The 16,254-nt window shown below is 37.1% G+C and overlaps 1 protein-coding gene across 10 annotated transcripts; it reads left to right on the forward strand.

Moving 5' to 3' along the window:
- The first annotated feature begins 5,019 nt into the window (after positions 1-5,019).
- On the forward strand, positions 5,020-14,547 carry LOC140637259 (butyrophilin-like protein 1). 10 transcript variants are annotated; one of them, XM_072833559.1, is made up of 10 exons: positions 5,020-5,396; positions 5,813-5,947; positions 8,358-8,708; positions 9,306-9,587; positions 9,729-9,929; positions 10,522-10,542; positions 10,631-10,657; positions 10,841-10,867; positions 12,637-12,804; positions 13,512-14,547. In XM_072833559.1, the coding sequence occupies exons 2-10, from the start codon at positions 5,866-5,868 to the stop codon at positions 14,039-14,041; spliced, it is 1,689 nt and encodes a 562-aa protein (XP_072689660.1). In that variant the 5' UTR covers positions 5,020-5,396; positions 5,813-5,865; the 3' UTR covers positions 14,042-14,547. The 10 variants fall into 10 exon arrangements, with proteins under 10 accessions (XP_072689660.1, XP_072689657.1, XP_072689659.1 ...); XM_072833556.1 differs by having other exon boundaries at positions 5,863-5,947; XM_072833558.1 differs by having other exon boundaries at positions 5,866-5,947.
- The last annotated feature ends 1,707 nt before the right edge of the window (positions 14,548-16,254 follow it).

Here is a 16,254-nt window from a genome sequence, read left to right on the forward strand (position 1 = left end):
AAGCAAGTGATTTCTTTCTTTCTGAGAAGTATATTGTCTAGATTAATAGCATAGATATAGAACTTGACTACCAGAGTTAAAATGCTGGTAAGGCTATTTACAACTTAAGATTTTGAGTGAGTTATACAACCTCTCTGAGCCTCAGTTTCCTCATGTGAGAATGGGTTGAATAATAGTATCTACCCTAAGTTTTGGGTGAAGAGCATATGAATGTATTTAAAGCACTTAGAAGAGTATCAATAACTTATAAATTATGTGTAGGTCATTAGCAATTTTTATTTTAATGTCTTCCTTACCACAATATATCTGCCATTCTGATGATGAGTTTTCATCTCCCAGTTGGACCCCTTATTCCATTAGGCAATGAACTGAGAAGACATGGGCACATTCACACTCTCTGACTCTTCTCCCAGACAGAAATTTTCTCCACTGACATCTGGCTTTTATCCATCTCAACCAGGATAAAAGAAAAACAGTATAAAATTCCCCAAATGATTCTCTGAGACTCTCATCTTCCTTCGGTGCTGCAAATAATGGAAGGAGTAAGGATGAGATTACTGTCCCCTATCTACGTAAATTATTTTTGTTTCAAAGAGCCTTCAAGTTCTATGAATTCTAGAATAATTGTTTCTTGCTTAGAATGACTGAAAGAAATTCTGAGTTAGATACTGAAAAAATTTTAAAAATTCTAATCTACATTTTTGAAATTCTGAATCTAAGATTGAATATCTATATATGGTTTATAAGAGACATAGCAAAACAAGAAGTAAACAAATACAAACCAGACATATTCTATACAATTGTAGATATGGTACTATTAATTTTAAAATAAAAGTAACATTCAGAGAGAAATAATTCAAAGAAACAGAATTGCCGTTTCAAATAGATACATTTATTAACAACATGGACTTTCAAGTGGTGCTAATGACATACAGATGGATTGAATAATGCAAAATCAGTTGGGAACTCCAAAAGAAAGTTATAGTCATAGTCAGAAATGAACAGAATCATTATAGAACATATAAATGAAGTTATAGAAGTTTTAAATTATATAAACTATGCTATGCCAAATCTTTATGACTTTATGAGATCCAATAATTTCTCTTAATTTTTTATTAATATACATCCACTGCAGGCAATTAAGATGGATTAGTACAAATGACCCAGTGTGACACTTACCTAACCCCTTCCTACACTGTGTTGGGAGTGCCAGATCTTTCCCAGGTGTTCTTTTATAAATAAATACCAAAATTATCTTCTTATTTCGAGGATTCTTTTTGCAACTTGCTTAAGTATTTAATCTCAATAGAGATTTGGATTCACATTTTCTAAACAGTCAGGGATTTGACATGCATATGAATGATACTTGAATTTAAATTCATGAAGTAAATCACTACCACAAGAAAAGCCACATAATCTCCCTTGGAGGGATCTACTCTATTGAGAAAGGCTACCAGAAAAAGGAAAACAGATATAGTCAGCATGTGCCTTCTCCATTCCTAGGTAACTAATTTTGGTAGACAATATCTACCAAATCTATCCTTCCACCTTACTCCAACTCAAATAACAGTGGCCACCCAAAGTGGAATAAATGGAATTTGGGATGTAGCTCCAAAACCTTCTCCCTGCTCCAAGCCCTGCATTCAAAACCTGCAACACTTACTCTTTAGATACGAAAAGTTTTGAGGCAGAAACTTCTAATTCTTTGCCTGTTCAAAAACTTCTTTCCTATGCCCCTACATTTAGATGTTCATTTTGTTGCTTAGATCATTCTAATTTCTACTAGGAAATGTAAAGACTACATTTGTTTTCTAGCAAAGAATTCAACGTGACAAATGTACAACGGAAGCTGATTCTTTTTTCTTTTGTACATAACAGGTATTTCGGACTGTAGAAGCTTTGAGGCTTTTGTTTGTTTGTAGTTCTAAAACTTTAAAAAAATTCACATATAAATTGCATTTTTTTCTTCCAATAATTGAACTCTTTATAAAGTGCCCTTTCTTCTGATTCTGCTCCTAATATGCTTCCCAGTTTAGAAAACCTACCTATTAGATGAATGTTGAAGTTCTGGATCTGATGTGCTTATTTGAACTTATGCTTCTTAGATATTATCTTTTTGATTTAAAGTATCATATTCTTGAAGAATCCAGTAACTCCATTTTTCTAGCCCCAAAAATATATATTTTTTAAGTTTTAATTTAAATCCCACTTAGTTAACATGTAATGTAATATGAGTTTCAGGTGTATGATTTAGTGATTCAACACTTTCATGCAACACTCAGTGCTCTTACCCCAATATTTTGACCTTTAGATGTGTCTACTCTAATATCTGACTGTGCTAGTTGGTTTCTATTTTAAGTCAGTTATCCACTCCCAAGAATACAAATTATTTCTTTAGTCCTGCATTTTCTGCAAATGAATCCTTCCTATTGTGTTTTACATTTGTATTTTAAAAAATCTTCATATACATATTAGTCTTTACTTTTTCATGAGAAAAATCTAAATTTTTGACATAAGCAAAAACAACAGAAACATCATATCACTCAGAAAAAAGTCATATCACACCATATCATTTTTTTGTGATTTTGATGTCTATCCTTTCGTATTTCTTACACAAATAAGATTATACTGTTCATGCCATTTTAAAACTGCTTTTTGACAGTATCAGACAAATCCAAAGTGATGAATATTCTAAAAGTAGCTGCCCTTTATTCTTCAAAATTGTCAATGCCACTAATGACAACTAAAACTTAGAAATCCGTTCCTGTATCAAGAGAGACAATAATGACTAGATGAAACATGTGATCCTGGGCTGGGATCTAGAGAGGGAAAAAAACAATAAAGAGTAATATTGAAACAAAAAAATTTTTTTTAATCAAACTGCTTTTTGAAATCAATAATATCTTGTAGTGCTTTTTCCCTTCCTCTCCTCATCCTCCTTAAACGTGTGAGCATTCTTATAGACATGATGTAATTCCATTAAAGTATTCTCCACAAATTAACGGACTTTCCTCAAATAATTCTCTATCATTTGGAAAACTATCTAAGATTTTTATATGAATTTTTCACATTTATATTTCTAGCTTTACTGGAAATGCATATTAAACTATTTACATTTTGGAATAGAATATACCCACATGCATATTCACAAATTTCAAAGTAAACAAGAAGCAAGTAGTAACTTTAATCCTTATATTTCTCATTCAGTGTTCTCTTCCCATTCCCAAATACTTCAGACCTAAAGTGGATGTCAGAGGCCAAGTGAAACAGAGGCCTCAGTGGGGAGGGCTGATTGGGCCAGGAGGGCGTGAGTATGTGAAAACAACTGCAGAAGAATATATTGTTCTATAGTCAAAAAATGCCATATTATACAGCAATAAAAAAACTTTTACATGTATTGATAAACATAACATGGTTGAATCTCAAAAAACATTGTTTTTCCAAAAAAGCCAAACATAGAAGTAGACATACTGTATAATTTCTTTTTTGTTGTTGTTTTTTGAAGTTTTAGAATAGGCAAGGTTAAACTATCATGATTTATATCAGAGTACTGTTTGTTTTTCCTGGAATGAATTGACAGACAAAGGAGATGAGGGAAATTTGCAAGAGACAGACATATTCCATATATATATATTTAAGTTTTTAGTTATTTATTCATGGGAGACACAGAGAGAGAGGCAGAGACACAGGCAGAGGGAGAAGCAGGCCCCCTGTAGGGAGCCTGAAGTGGGACAGGATCCCAGGACCTCAGGATCATAACCTGAGCCAAAAGCAGACGCTCAGCCACTGAACCACCCAGATGCCCGGACATGTTCCATATTTTGAGGGAAGTGGTAGTTACATGAGTGTAAACATTTGTAAACTTCATTGAAATGTACATTTCATAACCATGCATTCCACTGTATGCAAATTATATCTCCATAAATTTGATTTCTAAAAGGTCAGATGTACCTCACTGTTTCTAGAGAATATTTATTTAAGATCTTGGTATTCCTTTGGCCAGATTGCTAGTGGCTTTCTTTCTTTCTTTTTTTGAATTTTTCTTTTTATTTTTTTTCTTTTCCTTTTTTTTTTACATATGTTTTTAAATTGGAATTCAATTTGCCAACATATAGCATAACACCCAGTGCTCATCCCATCAAGTGCCCCCCTCAGTGCCCATCACCCAGTCACCCCCACCCCTGCCCACCTCCCTTTCCACAACCCCTTGTTCATTTCCCAGTTAGGAGTCTCTCATGTTCTGTCTCCCTTTCTTATATTTCCCACTCATTTTTTCTCCTTTCCCCTTTATTCTCTTTCACTATTTTTTATATTCACCAAATGAATGAGACCATATAATGTTTGTCCTTCTCCGACTGACTTATTTCACTCAGCATAATACTCTCCAGTTCCATCCACGTTGAAGCAAATGGTGGGTATTTGTCGTTTCTAATGGCTGAGTAATATTCCATTGTATACATAGACCACATCTTCTTTATCCATTCATCTTTCTGTTAGTGGCTTTCATACTAATATCTATGCAACAGCTATTTGTGTCCTTAATTATCTGTAAGCCTTGTGTGACATGAAAAAACATGACTTGGATGTGGAAAGAATTGAAGTAGTAAGAAATGCCTTTTGAGCACATTCTATGTCTAAGATCATATAACCGTGTTATTATTCCCATTTTACTTTGGGGAGCCCTAAAGATTTGGAAATACAGCCCTAAGCTTTACAGAGCACAAAGTCCTTTATTTTCCAACTCTTATTTTTCCCTGCACAGCTTTCAGTGCCAGTTAGGGTATGGTAGGAAGAAGCCTATATCTCTTACTCTTGTTCCCTCAATCGGTTAACTTTGTGAGTTCAACATTGGGATGACCAACATCCTTGAATATCACACAGGAAGAGGATTCTCTCTTCCTGAATAATGTGATTTCAGCCCTTTGCAGGTAGGAGGAGGAAGCTACACTGAGCTTTTTTTTTTTTTAACCAAGGCACACTATTGTTCTATAGCCCCACCAGTCCAAAGTCCCCTAGGATGACCTTTCTTACCTCCACTTTCAAAGTAGCTGCAAGAACTGCAGACAGGTTGTGACTTTTTCACTGGATCCATTCTAGGAGAGGCATTCACATGTCAGTGCCTGTAACCCCCTTCCTAAGGATATTTTTCCAGTCTAAGAATGGGTTAGAAACCTACTATTCCCAACCCTTCCAGCCATATCTTTGGATGCTGACCACAAGAGCAACCAGGTACCAATTGTGTCTGGAGCTGGACCTTGTAGTCTGAGGAGATCAGAAACTTCCAGGAAGTCTCTTGGCTCAATCTGAATGGTGAGAGAAATGTGTGGTGATGTGGAGATGTGTCTGAGGGAGATGAAGGCCGTAAAAACAAAAAGGCTTGGGATCCTGGTCACATGGTAAGAAAACTCCCTTCTCTTTCTGGAGTTAAGCCACAAGAGTGTTTGTGGTCAAAATAAATATGTGAATGTATGAATCAATCAACGAATGAATGCAAGAAAGAGGAAGTTAGATTGGCTAATAGGAGTGGATTAATTTTGTGTCTGCCTTTATTTCTCAAAATGAACTCGAGCTTTTCAATTTCAAGAGAGCCCGTGGGTCACAAGAGAATGGTTTATAGTTTTCTATATCTGTTGGGGAAATAGTTGGTTTTCAGAAAGAAGAAAAGAAAATGCATTGGGAGAGGTTGAAGTTGGTAGTGGTCTGTGAAGAACAGGCCAAAACTGTGTATAAAAGTAAATTTTTGAACAGGGGATTTTTTTTTTTCTTGAAAGTTTTCACTCTTGTGGCTTTCTCACCACCTTGTCTTACACAGTACTTCCTTGTCAGAGTAAACATTTTGTCCTTTCACTTTCTGCTCTGAAGAAGATGGTGGGTTCTCCTGGTTATTCTCCTGCTGGCTTCCTCCTCCCTCTCCTCCTTCTTGAGGTGTCTACATGGTACTCAGCAGGTGAGTGTTCTCTCTCCTTTTTTTTTATTGGCTTGTTTTTACTGATTCTTCTTAGATGATGACAAAACTTAGATCATGTATCAGTTGTCATGTACCTCCTCTCCAAGGCCCTTATATTGGAGAAAACTGTGACTGTGTTAGTGCTAACCGAAGACTGGAAGGTTCTGGGTAAGAATGGGAGTGGTCTTTATATCAACACCCCTTATTACTCTGGGTAGATCTTATAAAACTCATAGCTATAATGTTTATTTAAATCTTTATTTATTGATTTCGGGTAATTTAAACCTGCTTAATTTCAATGTAATATTATCAGTTAAATATACTTTATAACATTCCCCACTGCGAGGAAAACCCAAGTCTGAGCACAAAGAATTTGGAAACCCTGGGCTCTATCTGGTTATGATCTTTGAAAAATAATTTTTGTTTTCCTCTGGGATTTGAGTCCTTCTTTCATAAAATAGAAAGGACCCTCAGGATAAAGTTTTCAGACTCTAGTTTGGAGAGAAATCAACCATGAGATTACAGTAATGAGATTTTTTAATTAAAATCTCTTTAATCTGATGTCAGTTAGCAGGGAGTATTAAAATGTTTGATATCCATACATGTTGACTCAGTAATTCTACAACAATTTATCATAAAAAAGGTTCTCCTTGGGGATCCCTGACCTGGGATCGAATCCCACGTCGGGCTCCCGGTGCATGGAGCCTGCTTCTCCCTCTGCCTGTGTCTCTGCCTCTCTCTCTCTCTCTCTCTCTGTGACTATCATAAATAATAAAAAAATTTTTTTTTATTTTTTTTTTATTTTTTTTTTAATTTTTTTTTTAATTTTTTTTTTTAAATAAAAGGTTCTCCTTGGAGCAGCCCAGGTGGCTCAGAGGTTTAGCGCCGCCTTCAGTCCAGGGCGTGATCCTGGAGACTCAGGATTGAGTCCCACGTCCGGCTCCCTGCATGGAGCCTGCTTCTCCCTCCACCTCTGTCTCTGTCTCTGTCTCTCTCTCTCTCTCTGTGTCTCTCATGAATAAATAAATAAAATCTTAAAAAAAAAAAAGGTTCTCCCATGTGTATATGTACATATGTATTAAATGTTTATTGTGGGACTGTTTATAGTAATAATAAATTGGAAGCAACATAAATATTTACACTGATACAGGAAAAGCTTAAACATGATGCTATATGCTGTGTCAAAAACAATAGGTAGAGCTAACCTATCTGTACTAAAATGATTAGATGTTCCTTATTACAGAAACTGGTATGTAATGATTCCATTTAAGAGAAATAAAATCACTTTTACACTACATTGTGGCTATGAGTAATGTCAAATATCTTTCCCTAAATTAAATGACTCATACAACATGTACAGCCAGTAGCTCTGTGTTAACTAAGAACACATATCTGTTGAGTACTCTGGGTTTTACACAGGAATGGGAGAGAAGGGAGACCATGGCCTTCATCCAGCCTGATGGCCAATGTCATGCTCCTTGCCTAGCCTAGTCCACCCTCTCTAAGACAGATTGACCATGGGATTTTTCCTTTGAGCTCATGTGGCCTTGCCATTGGTCCAACACTCCTGGGTCCCCTCATAGCCATGCCTTTCTGAATTCTTCCCACTCCAGAGTCACCATATTTGTGGGCCTTTAAGCTTTAACCATAGAAAAAAGCCACATCTTTGGCCTTTGCCAGTACAAGTTTTGCCCAGGGGACATCAGTCACCTTTTAGTTATGATTGATTTCTGTACTAAAGTAATTTTCAGGGGCAGCTGGGAGTCTCCGTCCATTGAGTGTCTGCCTTTGGCTCAGGTCATTATTCCAGGGTTCTGGGATGGAGCCCCACATCATCAGGTTCCCTGTTCAGAGAGGGAGTCTTCTTCTCCCTCTCCCTCTGACCCTCCACCCTACTTGTGTTCTCTCTCTCAAATAAGTAAATAAAAATCTTTTTTTTTAAATAAAGTAATTTTCAAGCAGATGCCTTAAGTGACTTGACAAAGGAGCTTATTCCATAATTAAGCAAAGTCTTCATTTTCAGCTTGCAGCATTTCTCTTGGGAGAGAAAGAGATGGGTGTGGAGAGAAGTACCTTCTACTCCTCTCCTACCAAAAGAAGGGATAATTGCTTAATGAACTACTTTGCCACATTTAATTCTAAGTAAATCTCTTTCATATAGGTTTTACATAATTTACATACAAATACTATCTGTAAATGCATGGAAAAATTGTCCTTTCAAATGCCAAACTATCAGTAGTTGTTACTTCTGGAGAATATAGTTAAAGAAGTTAGGTTATATATATATAAAGTTAGGATATATATATATAACTTTTTTGGGAAACAATGCAAATAAGAAAGAAATTAAGATGGGTGTTTTTGTCTTATCCCCCTCACTCATTTCCCCAATCTGTCTTTGATTTTCATGCAGTGTCTGGGTTTTCTGTGAAGGGACCCGTTGAGCCCATCATGGTTCTGCTAGGGGCAAATGCCACTCTGCCCTGCCAGCTGTCCCCAGAGCAGAGTGCAGCTGACATGCACATTCGGTGGTACCGAACCCAATTCTCTCCAGCTGTGTTTGTGTACCAGAATGGACAGGAACAAGGTGGGGAGCAAATGCTGGAGTACCATGGCAGGACAGAGTTGGTGAGGGACTCCATCAACAGAGGAGGTGTGGCCCTGCTGATCCAACATGTTCGTGCCTCTGATCATGGCCAGTACCAGTGTCATTTTAAGGATGGTCAGAGCTCCCAAGAGGCTATTGTGGAGCTGCATGTCATAGGTATGTTAACTTGGCATAGAATATGTATATCAAGGTATAAAGCAAAAAGAAAAATGAGGATGTCTGGATTCCTACCTTGGCATTTCTTATGATCATCCTTATATTCTTACATTAATTTACCTTGCAGAATACCAATTTTCTAAGCTGTGCAGTGAGGATAAGACTATATATTCTATTCACTTTAAACACCAAATAAGGCAATATTTCTGAATATGTTTTGGTATCCTAAAAGACCCCAGAAAATTAATTGACTAGTATTAATTCAGACAGGTACTGACACCCTCAGACATTAGTTTTCACCCAATCAGTAGAGAAAAACAATTTATAGAATTAAGCTTCTTTTTCTAACTTTAATTGTACCTGTTTTTTTCCTCTCCTTGAAATGACCCCAAGCTCTCTTAGTCTTAGTGCAAAGACATCAACTTTTCAAGATTTCAAAATTGAATCACAGGTTGTCCTAACATTTACTGTGAGAGGTTTATTGACCTCTGAGCTTCAGTTTACTTATCAGTATAGTGAGGGCACTTCAACCTTCAGCCTCAGGGACTCCTAAGCCCCAAGGACCACAGGCCTTAAACACATGCCTTATCTCCTCAGGGTTGGGCTCTGTGCCTCATGTTCACATGATGGGACCTGAGGATGGTGGGATCCGAGTGCTATGCTCTTCAGATGGCTGGTTTCCAAAACCCAAGGTACAGTGGAATGACATGTTGGGAGTGAATCTACAGTCCCTCTCTGAGTCTCAGACCCAAGATGAAGATGGGCTCTTCCATGTGGAAGCATCTCTTGTGGTCATGGACAGCTCTCTGGGCAATGTGACCTGTTCCATCCAGAATCCCCTCTCCGGACAAGAGAAAGTATCATGCATCTTCCTCCCAGGTGAATGAGGCACAAACCCCAAAGCAGAGTTGGGAGTGTGATGAGGGCAGGGAAGAGGGAAAGAGGGCTCAAGAAGCTTTGGGGAAAGGGCAGGATGGTCTCCAGGCTAGTCCTCACTGTGTCTTCACATGCCTGTGTCAGAGCCTTTCTTCCCCAAGATGGACCCATGGAAAGCAGCTCTGGCTGGGACAGTCCCTGTGCTGATGCTCCTCCTCATTGGAATCAGCTACACTGGCTGGAGAGAACATCAAGCCAAAGAAAAGGAAGTAAAGAAAAAGAAGAGAGAACTTAATGAAAGAGATCAGATGAAAAATGAAAAGGAAATGGCACAGAAGGCCACAGGTAAATCAAGGAAGCAGAGCAAATAGGGTTCATGGAAAAGCTGGGGGTACAGGTTGTATAAGGCAGGCGAGGAAATAAAAGGTTGCCAAAGGACCCTAAGGGAAACATGGAATACCCTTGTTTCATAAATTCAAATTCCATAAAGCTGGAGCCCTATGAAAAGGAGGAAACCATGTGAGAAGCTTGGATAGTTGTGGGCAGTGGCTATCAGGCCTCTAAGGTGGGGCTCTTCAAACCACACCATGGCCTTCATGCGTCTGTACCCAAACTGTGCTGTTATGTCTCCTTGTAGAAATGTCTTCCCCTGTCTTCTCCTCCTATTCTTCCTTCAAGAATAAGCTTCTTAAACACCTAAGAAATCTTAAATTCCCATTGAAGCATGGGCACTCCTTCCTCAATGAACTTATGACGTTTCCCATGTAACTTTTCCTAGCACTTGTCATTTTAGATTCTGAATGTGTGTTTGCTAATTGTTCTTACCTACTTAACTATGGGACCTCTGAGGAAGGGCCACATTGAATTCATTCAGCTACTCCATGAACTCAAGAGAAGCCAAAACCCAATTTGATGGATTTTTTATCTCTTCTTTCAGAGAAACTCAAGGCAGAGCTTGGTGAGTCTTACTTCCTCTCATGCCCTGTGTAGAATTTTCTCCCCTTTCTACATCTGTTCTAGGACTCACTGAATGTTCTTTCTTTCAGAACAGCGAAAGGCACTATACCTTGAAGGTAAGAGACTGGGTTTTCCTCACCACTCAAAGTTTTGATGTCTAACACTTTCTTAGCTCCCTCTCCTCAAAGGGAAAGACTGAAAGATTTAAGAGTGACTAGTGAAAAAAAATAAGGGGGAGGGAGGAGAATGTGAGGCTCTGGATGTCTTGCCTTGTCTGAACTGGATTTGTTATGTTTTAGATTGGAAGAAGGCCCTGCTGTATCCTGGTAAGTAACTTAGATCTTGCTATGTGTCTCTGATATTCTGAGTGCAATAAGTAGAGATATAAGCACACATACACACATCTACTTGCAAGTTGTAAAGATTTATTTGGTATCAATCTATAGTATTTTGTATTTGGAAGCTCATATATTCAGTTGTTTTTTACAGCTATGGTTAAAGGAGAAATAACTGTTGACTTATAAATTCTATATTATTGAGTATGACTCAACATCAATTGTTAACCCATCCACTATGGAGAAGGGAAGAATGAACTCAGAGTGATTTTGATGAGATTTAAGAAGACTAAAGAATACTCTATATTATATCAGCATTGCTATACTCTCAATAAAGTTTTAAAAAGCAGATAATATATTATATTTTCTATTTGGGAAAATATATTAATTATTATTTTATTTATTTTACCTATTTGAAATAAGGAAAGGAAAGTTCAATATACAGGAACAAGGTTTATATTTGAAAAAGTTTGAAAAACAATCTTTCTAAATATTTTACTACCATTGTGAAGATATATTTGTCTGATGATAGAGGGAATTGGCTATTTTATATATTCTAATCTCTGGTCCATGTACTGTGTGTGTTTAAGACAGTGTGTGTGCATGTGCAATACAGAGTTAGACCTCAAAAGCATACTAGGTCTTTCCTTAAATATATAGTTGTGAAATTTTTATAAGCTCACTATTGTTCTAGATGTTGATGGCATAAACCATAATCTCTGACTGTGTAGAAATTAAGATCCATTGGAAGAAGTAAGGTAAGAACCAGCCAACTGCTCACAGTGTGATAAGTACTTTGATAAAATAGGTCAAGGTGCCCCTCCCAAGGGTTAAAGTCAGTATGCAATTTCTACTAATAGTTTTCTTTCAGAAGGTGTTTAAAAATGTTCCCATGATTCTAGAGGAGAGAACAAAGTATAGTAAGGATGAGGACATACAGATTTTAGTTTTAGCTCCATCACAGCTGAAGAATTTAATCATTTTTTGCTTTCCTGATCTCAGCCTCCTTATATATTCATCAATTCTATGTATAGAGGGCTACCCTTCTTTGAAGAAGCATCTCAGTGAAAGACCATCAAGAATTATGGATAAATTCTTTTTTTTAAGTTTTATTTATTTATTTATTTATTTATTTATTTATTTATTTATAAGAGACCCAGAGAGAGGCAGAGACATAGGCAGAGGGAGAAGTAGGCTTCCTACAGGGAGCCCGATGTGGGACTCCATTCTAGAATTCTAGAATCACGCCCTGAGCCAAAGGCAGACACTCAACCACTGAGCCACCCAGACATCCCTATGGATAAATTCTTACTGCCTATTGCCCCAAGACACTAAGAGAATATCCAGTCTTTAAATAAAGTCACAAGTTCTGTCATAAGAGAAGTGGGTCCAGGCAGAAGCAGATGTAGTTCTATTCCTCATGAAGAAATTTCTGGAGAAAAATATTAAAAACATGATTACAAGCATTAAAATAAAAAAGGAACATTTAAAAGCCCTGGTTATAAGCTTAAACTCTACTCTCTGAGGTGGTCACTGGCTGGGAAAACCCTGAAATAAAATAAAATAATAAAATAAAATGAAAGGACATCGTATAGCTTTCATCCTCAATGAGGAGTGCCACAAAAGTATTAAAAGCATAGGTGCCTAGAACACTAGACCCTGTTCTAGATGTTCTCCAGACTTACTCCTCCAGCATCCGCCCAATGAGGGGATCATTTCTAATTGAGACACATGCAGGAAGTACACCCTTTGTCTTGTAGTTTCTGGACACTGCAGAGTTCAAAGGGCTCAAAGGAGGAGGAAAAGAGAGCTGAGAAGAGATAGGAAAGGAAGTGTGTCCCTCCTTTTCATTCTGTGGGCATGCTTCCATCACAGGTTCAATTTGTATTGCTCTTTTTCAGACTGGAGGAAGAAACACTTCCAGTGTGGTGAGTAGCTCTTTTTTTTTTTTTTTTTTTATCCTTTTGACCCCTTTCTAACCTGCCTTCTGTTATCCCATTTTTCCCTCTCAACATTATCTCCTAGTTAAAAAGACAGAGGCAAAGAAAGGAAAGAACATGAAGATCATTATTTGTTGGCCTCAACTGAAAATTGCTGCTAGGATTAGCTACTCTGGTTATATTTCCACTTTCACATATTGGCCATGCTTTTTCACCTGTGGTGGTCGGGGCACTTGGTTCTGAACAGAAATTATAGCCCCTCAGTTGAGGAGATCTCCAACTGTGTAAAAAGTGCTCAAAATGATGAGTAACACAGCTGCTCTTTTAAAAGAGGCCAGCTGACATGGAGCCTATTACTAATTGAAGAACATAGTTGGAATTTGTAGAGAAGTTGGGAAGAACACTATTCTCAAGTAAACACTGCAAGTCCCAACTCACTCTGATACTCTGCCAAGACACTGATAATAGCATAGGTAAGATAAAATGAGCTAAGTAGCATTGAACCCATGGTGAGAGCACTCCACAGCTCCACCTTTCCCAGTACACACACATTCAGAGGACAGGGGTTCTTTCACTACTTGATTAATTTCTTTAAGGTTTCACCAGCACAACAGCTTTCTGAAATATATATATATAACATATATATTATATAATATATAATATTGACCCTTCCTTTCCCTTTTCTTTCTTCCCAGCCAATGTGACTGTGAACATGGAAATCTTTCATCAGAATAATTCTGACTCAGAGAGAAATGAGAACTTTAGAGTGGAAACACAGGATCTGTCTCTTAGTGATAAGCAAGGAGACTGCAACCTTATCACACTTAATCAGGAAGACTTCACTTCAGGAAAACACTACTGGGAAGTAAATATTAAAGACATTGATGAGTGGACTCTCGGTGTTTATGAGAAACTCACAGACAAGAGTGAGCTATCCACAGATCTACAAAACAAGAAATTCAGAGTCTTAGAGAAGAAAGGAAGTGAATACCGGACTCTCACCTGTTGCCCCCCAAACATTTCCCAGGATGACTGTCTCCAGATAGGAAAGTGTCCACAAAAGATTGTGATTTTTTTGGATTATGAAGACAATGACATTTCTTTCTATGACATGACTGAGGGCACCCACATCTTTTCCTTCACCCAGACAAACTTCTCTGGGTCAGTCTATCCTTACTTCAATCTTAAATGCATGGAGCATTCCCATCTCTGCAATATTAAGTGACTTACAGGAAGAATCTATACTGTGAAGACAATAGCCCATTCTCTGTAAACCCTAGCATGCCAGTTCTAATCCGTGACCTCAGCCTCACTGATTATGAGGCCTCTCGGGTTGAGGCTCCATAAGTCCTCAGGAACACAGTTCCTGATTATATTAAGCAGTATTTCTTAATTGCAGAGAAGAATTTTTATGCTGTAGTTGCTATTGTTATAAGTGCTCTTTCTTGCTTTATATTTAATATATCACAGACTGATAATTTTCTTTTTTTTTTTTAAGATTTTATTTATTCATGAGAGACACAGAGAGGGGCAGAGACACAGGCAGAGGGAGAAGCAGGCTCCACGCAGGGAGCCCAATGTGGGACTTGATCCAGTGACCCCAGGATCACGTCCTGGGCTGAAGGCAGGCGCTAAACCGCGGAGCCACCCAGGGATCCCCAAAGACTGATAATTTTCTAAAATAAATTACTAGAAATATGAAGTTAATAAAAAACATGCATACAATTACAAGTTGTAATTAGTTTATTGTTAGATTCAATATATTTAAAATTTCTCTGTTGATTTGTTCTAAAACATCTGTAATATTCTATTTCTGTATTTGTCTCATAAAGAACTGGTAAGAAATAGTTAATATAGCTCACTGGTCTGTGAACAACACTTTGAGTAGCACTGTTAAAGCAGTATTCAAAGGAGTAAAAATTAGAAAAACCTCCTCCCATTTCTCCATAGCAATGCTAAATAAAAGCGACAAAATAGTGCTATTTTCAAATGTTGGAGAAAAGTTATAATTTGATACATGCTAAGCTATATCTTAAATACAAGGATAATTTGAGGAAAGAAAAAGACAAATATCTAAGCACAAACCAGTTCTAACAAATATGATGACGTCAACATGGTAGAGGTCTAGGAAAACCAAAGAGGAGAGAATATATTGAAGTATTTAAAGAAAGACATTTTATTGCTTTGCCAAAGATATTAATAAGGGAAATGACTACTTTGGGGAATTCTAAGTATATTCACCAGTAGAAGTAAGGAAAGGCTCTTTTTCCCCCTCTAATAAGATGATTAGAGGAAATAGTACTTAAGGTTTAAACAGGGGTAAGAAGAGAATGTACTTTCATGAGCTAGACTGAAAAACCTGGTAAATTTGTGGATATAGGGTAGAATACCCAGAAAAATCTTGCCCTAGTAGCAGAGAATAATTAGCACTACACTAAAAACTGATCCAATATCCAATACGGATGAACAAATCTTAAAAGCAAGACTCAAAAGGATCAATTTATTTACAAGTATCTAACTTCATTCCAGAGCAGAGCTCAACATGATAAAATTCACAGTGTCTGACATCCAATAAAAAATTAACAGATTTGAAAAGAAGCAGGAAAACCCAACTCAAATTGAACAGAAAAATCAATAAATTGAAATAGACACAGAACTGATACAGGTGTTAGATTTAAGAAACAATGACATGAAAATAAAAGTTATAACTATATTTCAGATACTCAAAAAATTCACTAGAGATATCCATTAAAAAAAACAAATTTAACTTCTTTAGATGGAAATGACAATGTGTGAGATGAAAATTATATTGAATATGGCTAGCAGTAGATTAACCATTGCAGAAATAAGTGATCAGTGAATTTGGAAGACATAGAAACAAAAACTATAAAACATAGAAACTATAAAACATAGAAACAAAAACTATAAAACACACACGCAAAAAAAAAGAATTGAAAAAAACAAAGCCTATCAATAGTCATGGGAAAACTTCAAAGGGCCCAATACAAAGGCAGCCGAAGTCCTTGAAAAGAAGAAGAGAGTGGACAGAAAAAAGATTTGAGAAAATAAGAACCAAAAATATATTCTAAATTTGATCATTATAAACTCCAGACCCAAAAAACTGTCTTAGTCTGTTTGGGCTCCTCTAACAAAAATACCATATACTCAGTGGTATATAAACTACAGAAATTTATTTCTCATGATTCTGGAGGCTGAGAAGTTGTCTTCAGATTTGGTGTCCAGTGAGAGCTTGTTTCCTGGTTTGTAGATGGCTGTCTTTTCACTGTGTCTTCACATGGCTGAAGGGTTGATGGAGTTCTGTGGGGTCTCCTTTACAAGGACACTAGTTCCATTTCTAAGGGCTCCATTGTTATCTCTTAATTACTTCCCAAATGTGGACATACCAAATACCATCACTTTGGGGATTAGGCTTCAACA

The sequence above is a fragment of the Canis lupus genome, chromosome 7 (genome assembly GCF_048164855.1).
Source record: "Canis lupus baileyi chromosome 7, mCanLup2.hap1, whole genome shotgun sequence".
Taxonomy (NCBI): Eukaryota; Metazoa; Chordata; class Mammalia; order Carnivora; family Canidae; genus Canis; species Canis lupus.

What these genes read in the sequence shown, in the direction of transcription:
- LOC140637259 (XM_072833556.1), top strand. An exon ending in TGTGGAGCTGCATGTCATAG is followed by an intron (nt 8,709 to 9,305) that starts GTATGTTAACTT and finishes TTATCTCCTCAG; the next exon opens with GGTTGGGCTCTGTGCCTCAT. An exon ending in GAAGGCCCTGCTGTATCCTG is followed by an intron (nt 10,868 to 12,636) that starts GTAAGTAACTTA and finishes TTTGTCTTGTAG; the next exon opens with TTTCTGGACACTGCAGAGTT.